Source organism: Alosa pseudoharengus, unplaced genomic scaffold (genome assembly GCF_046254945.1).
Source record: "Alosa pseudoharengus isolate Yale_2024_CS ecotype anadromous, Long Island Sound unplaced genomic scaffold, YU_APseudo_1.1 YU_APseudo_1.1_scf_8, whole genome shotgun sequence".
Taxonomy (NCBI): domain Eukaryota; kingdom Metazoa; phylum Chordata; class Actinopteri; order Clupeiformes; family Clupeidae; genus Alosa; species Alosa pseudoharengus.
Window position 1 is genome coordinate 18,358,530 of NW_027468870.1, and position 6,268 is coordinate 18,364,797.

At 39.9% G+C, this 6,268-nt stretch overlaps 1 protein-coding gene across 1 annotated transcript; it reads right to left on the bottom strand.

Annotated features, from left to right (window-relative positions):
- On the bottom strand, window positions 1–1,573 carry LOC143111706 (claudin-15-like). The gene is made up of 4 exons (XM_076273960.1): window positions 1,357–1,573; window positions 513–677; window positions 336–417; window positions 1–112 (listed from the first exon to the last, which is right to left on the bottom strand). Exons 1-4 carry the CDS (start codon window positions 1,571–1,573, stop codon window positions 1–3), a joined length of 576 nt encoding a protein of 191 aa, XP_076130075.1.
- Window positions 1,574–6,268: the final 4,695 nt, after the last annotated feature.

Below are 6,268 nucleotides of genomic sequence, written 5' to 3' on the forward strand. Positions count from 1 at the left end.
TCACACTTTCTTGTTAGACTCCAGTTTGCACGAACACAGTAGACAACAGCCGCCACAGAGAGCCAGGGTGGCGGAGGACCAGCCAATGTAGAGACCCTGTCCAATTTCATACCTAAAGCACACACAAGATGTACACAATGTTATGAATATAGCATATTAAATAAGATATAATAACATATAAATCGATAACAGATCTAGAAAATATTTGTCTCCACTATGAATGCAGTTTTTTCAATACAGAGAGCTATTCAGCCATGTATGGGCCTTGGTTGGAGATGTTGCTTGATTTGTTCATACGTATTTTCCAAAAATAAAGTTTAGGAAATACTTCTTACTTTGTTCCTGGATACACTGGATTAAAGAACTCTTGAGTGATGTTGAAAGCATACCACGAAACTGCAATCATTGTACACAGACCTAGGGCAGGCAAAACATTAAGGGCATAATCATATCAGTTGCAAAAAGTTGTTGTAGGCCTACATTCACGTAAACATTCAGCCATTAGGTGGTACCTTGAAGTAAGAAGAATACTCCACCGATTCCAGCAATCCGTCCTTTCAGTACATAGTTTTCTCCAGCCACCTTTGAACACTGCATGCCCATCAGGGTTGCGATGATCCCCAAAAAACCCATTACAATTGAAGCAATCATGAGCGCACGGGATGCCTGGATGTAACCTTAATGAAAGGAAATAACAATGAATAACCTAAACAAATTATCGATAAAGAGCCCAAAAGAACAAAGTTTTGTATTTTTGAAAACCTCGTTCCTCGAAACCTCGTTTCTCTCTGCACTTTTGAGTGTGTGTGGTGTGTGCGTGTGTGTGTGTGTGTGCGCGCGGGCGCGCGTGTGTGTAATGTCGAATGTACTAACCTAACAGGTGGCCAGTTCCTAGATAAGATCATAAGAAAACCTATAAACATAAACAAGTTTTCTAAAAAAATATTTTCTAAAACAATTATTTATTGTGGGCACAGCCACAAACACAGACCATCTTGGATTAATTTCCTCCCACATCCCATATTTTCATCATTATGAAAGGTCAGTATAAAGTCACTGAAAAATCTTGGATGAAGACAAAACCTCGTTAAAAGACTCCAAAAACGAATGCCCACTTTATTTGTCAACTTCACAGTTGATTTTGTAAGCTCTACCTTGTATAGGCATCTCGAAAAACAATTGCGCGTCTGTGGGTGAAGCTGAGAAACTGAATCATTTGTAGGCTAATATTCTCATGGACGTAAGTTCATCCTGGTACAGCACTGAGAAGTACGGATAACGTGATGAGGTTCTTAAGGGCACGATTAATGTACCAACTCATGTTGTCCATTAAGTCTACATTATGTTTTTACGTACCAGAAAGGGCGAGCAATGACGGAAAATCACGGCAATTGTGGACTCCCGTGGAGTCGGTTGCGCAGGACATCCACAGGTTCTCGTAAATAGTCGAGGTCGTGATAACATTGCCGTCCACAGTGGATACCCTCCAGTACCGATTTGGCAGAGCCACGCCAACCATTATCCAGCCAAGAAAACCCAGAAGAAATGCCACTGCTTCCACAATTGGATTCATGTCCGTACCCCTGATTGATATCGAGATGTTTAAGAACCCAGTTCCACAACCAGCCTTCTTCTCCAGTAAGAAATCCCTTTGCGCGGTCTGTTTGTTGCGCTTTGGTTTACCCGCACCTCTTCTTCAAAGCATTGGGTCGCAATTTAAACAATGCGCTTCGACATTTAATTTCAAAAACATTGAGTTTGTTGATGCTCGCAAATATTTAACGACCAATGATTAATTCCTCTCATGCCCTTTTGAAAGTACCGCCCTTCCTCACCACTTTTTCGTTTCCATCCCAACCGAGACCACACAAATGTAACAGGTAGACAATTTATCAAAGCCTTGAACAGCACGGCAGTTCAATGTTCAGCCTAGCCACAGCATCTCGGCTGTGGTTCTAAATGTGATGACAGCGTATCACTATCAATCATTGAAAAACAAAAACGAGGCTGAAATCCTCTCATAGGCCCTACGTTTTCTGAAACTGCTCGTTAAGCTAACTCTGCCCCACATCTGACAGTACACATACAAATTGATAAGAAGTTAAAAAAAATCCTTTTATCGCCATCGCCACCCCCCCCCCCCCCCTCCACCACAGTGATCAGTGATAACGAACACATTTCCTTTTAGAACACTTCACTGATATCATGGATTTTGACATATTTGCATCTCCCTGCTTATCTTATTTTGTTCACATCAGTCAGTTGGAGGAGGAACGTTGAATAATTGGAAGGACCCTGCACTATAGGTGGCCCACATTGAACAACATTGTTATTATTAGGGGGCTGAAATATTGCATTCTCTCATAGGGACCAATATGTCTGACAATGCCCCTGCCTGTAGAGCTCCACAGACAATATATTAACAACTTTGGTATTGTAAGTTTCTTACCTAGAGAACATCATTCTATACTGTACTGTTGTACAGTGTACTGTTGTGTTGAGAAGGACCTGACTAATACACGTTACTATGATGTCGAATATATTTTCAGCATTTGTAGATATATACATTTAGAACCATAGTTGGTCTAACATTTTGCATGAGATTACTATTCAAGTTTATTGTTTAAAGAAATAAAGGCATTTTCTTGCATCTTTACATAGACTCATAATGAAACTTTGCTAGTATTGCCAAAGAACCAAAAAGCTCTACAAAAAATGCACACTCGGCATGTACGCAGTGACGCATAATTGGCAGTCTTGGCAATCACTCACTGGCTTTGTAAGAGCAAAAATAACTCAGTAAAGACAAATATATGCTCAACATAACCAACAGCAGATGAATATAACTTTAAAATAACATATACACATACACCAATAATAATCTATTATAGTAAGAATGAGATATTGTAGTATATAGCAAACCCATAGATAATGGACATTATTTTCTCTTTAAAAAATCTTTGTCATTGTGATTATCATTGTATGAATATCAGTGATAAAAATGATAACGTCAACAACATACCTGGTAAGGCCAGCAGCGACTGAAAATCAAAGCAGTCGTTGGTATTTGTATCAGTGGCACAGGACATCCAAAGGTTCTCGTAGATGGTGGCAGTTGTAATGGCACTGCCATAGTTGGTCGATTCCTTCCAGTATGGATGATATAATGAAATAAAAGCCATTATTGTACTCACAAACCCCACTAAAAGCACCACAACTTGTAATATTCCCTTGGTACTAGTATTCATGACTACTCTAACGGACTGCAGTCGTCTGGTGTTGAATTCTACACCTGTGCACCTTATTTGAATGTGATGACTACAGTAATCTTGTAGATGCAAAAACTTGATTTTTTTTCTTTCATATAAGCCTATTCATCAACAACTTGGATGAACCTCAGTCACTGACTAGCCCACAGCTACTATGTGCTGTTCCCGCCCCAGCCATGCCCATCCACGTGCAAGGTATGGATAGCAGGACTTGCAGCATTATTTGTGCAAGGACAATATGCAAACAGACTTGTCTGTTTAAGTCTCTGGGACCAAAAAGGACTAATGATTGATAAATGTATCTGAAAATGTACTTTTTTGAAGAACAATGATAAAAATGGTGATATGAAATGTTACATTTATGGTTGTGTTGGGTGAAACCTGGTTTCATATTCATATGTATTTTCACCAACACTATATCATGAAATTACAGTTTGTCTCAATTGTTTTGATGCTCTTGTCAACTCTGATATCACGTTCTCAAAACAGTTAACACCCGTGTCTGAACAAAAGCAATCTGGCCAAAATGGCACATTTTGCTTGCAAAAGGCTGTTACTCTCTCAAAACACTTAAAACATGTATCAAAAGCAAATCTTGCCTTTAAACAACACATCCTGTTGCCAAATCACTGTGTGATTTCAATCAATCATTACACACTGGACAACAAAATGCAAAATCTAGTTCTCAAAATGAGCATTTTTGCTATGTCTGTTCAATTTCTTCCTCATTTTTCTGGTATCAGAAAAAAACTGTGAAAAGACAAAATGTAGCCTAGTGAATAAAAATAATTTATTCATTCCTCCCAAGATGTAATTGTCATTGACATATAAGACCTACAGTAAACACCTAGGCAAGACAAATTTCATTGAACTACAACTTTCATCGAAATAGACCTACAATAAACACCTTTTGTACTGTTTTCTTCACCAAATAGGCAATATATTCTAAATGTGCATTAGATCCATACTTGCAAATAGCAACACAGAACAGACATGGCATCTCTTATGGATAATGAATGATTGCTGATTGAAGAATTGTGGAAGGGAGTTTCACACAGGTGTATCAGAGATTCTAACTTATGCAAGGAATCTATACCATCTGTGAAAATATGTTTTCCTTTTGTTTAGTACAGGAAAACAAATAGAGTTTGGTGTTTGATGTTGAATGACATCTTGCATACAGTAACTGTTTTGCAAAAGGGTATGAGAAATGTGTGAACCCAATAAAAACGTGTGAACACATTCGCAAGAGATGACTTCTGCTGTGCAAAGAAAGTGTTCATGAAGACCAAGTGGATCCCAGTTTCCTTAAGCAGGTCAAAGCAATCGAGAAAAACTGTAAAGTGTGTTAATCTCAGCATTGTTGCAAAACTAGAATAGGCAAAGAGTAATAATCTATCTTGAAATAGCAGTGTTGAATCTCAGACAAAAGAACATTATTCAAAATCAGATCACAATGAAAATGCATAAATGCACTGTGTAAGCCTTCCTTTCTAGGAATAGACTTTAAGAGATTTACCCTACTGAAACTAAGGAGTTTCACTTTATACGTAGCCAGGTGAGCTGGCAATTGTGTGGGTTGGATGGAAAAAATACATACAGTACATACAAAGGCTGGAAATCTGTAAAGGTGATTATTAGATGGTCAGAAATGGTCATATTTACTCTAGTTAGGCATTCAAAGGCAGACAAAAGATGCTCAAATCTTTGCACACTGAAGCTGGCTGTGCTGAATCGAACTCGATTTACAAAGCGGTACAAAATATGACCGCCTCTCAATCCTGCAAATAATGCTTGCTAATTTGTCTCCATGTCCTACTCTAGCCCTATACTCATGCAACTTTTGTGTATTTGAGTGTGTGCATAGTGTGTGTTTGTTTTTGTGAACTGTATGTGTGCTTCTCTGTGTGTTCGCTTGTGAGTGTGTATGTGGGGGTAATGGGGTGTGCGTGTGTAGGTGTGTGTGTGTGCACGTGTGGGTGTGTTTATGATTATGTGTGTGTGTGTGTGTGCATGTGTGTGTGAGTGTGTTTATATAAGTGTGTGTGTGCGTGTGTGTGTTTATGTGTGTGTGCGTGCCTGTGTGTGCGTGTGTGTGCATGTGTACTGTGTGTGTGTGTGCCTGTGTCTGTATGTGTGTGTGTGTGTGTGCGTGCATTTGTGCGAAACTTTGCATGCATTCAGAGGGTGTCATAATGATCCTACACTTCAAATATCATGGGGGCAGCCGTGGCCTACTGGTTAGCGCTTCGGACTTGTAACTGGAGTGTTGCTGGTTCGAGCCCCGACCAGTAGGCACGGCTGAAGTGTCCTTGAGCAAGGCACCTAACCCCTCACTGCTCCCCGAGCGCCGCTGTTGTTGCAGGCAGCTCACTGCGCCGGGATTAGTGTGTGCTTCACCTCACTGTGTGATCACTGTATGCTGAGGGTGTTTCACTAATTCACAGATTGGGATAAATGCAGAGACCAAATTTCCCTCACAGGATCAAAAGAGTATATATACTTATACTCATGCAGTTTTGAACCTGTCAGCCAAAGATACCTGCAATTACAACGCATCGTTTTTGCCTTTTCATTTTTAACTAGATGGCGCTACACCACAAATCAGTGGATATGGGATGAATTGACATGGCCCCTGGAGACCAACATACCAAAATAATTTGGTCGTCCTAAGCCCTACGGTTCTCGAGATATTCACAGAAAACTGTGTCTGGCCATCTACAAGCCGATTGGTGTACAGTCACTTAATGTACACATATATTAAAAGGTGCCATGTGTTAGAATTGAGGTAAAAATATCCAAAAAATTAGCTACACGCATCAAACGAATGAGAAGAAATAAGGGCGATGATGTCATTAAAAAAATGCCAAGGTATAGTGCTGCAGAGATATCAACCAGAATTAGCATGCTAAATTACTAGCCACAGCCCGACAGGTGTCATAATACCAGTTTCGGCCATGGGAGGTGGTATGCGGGCAACATAACCGCCAGCCAAACTG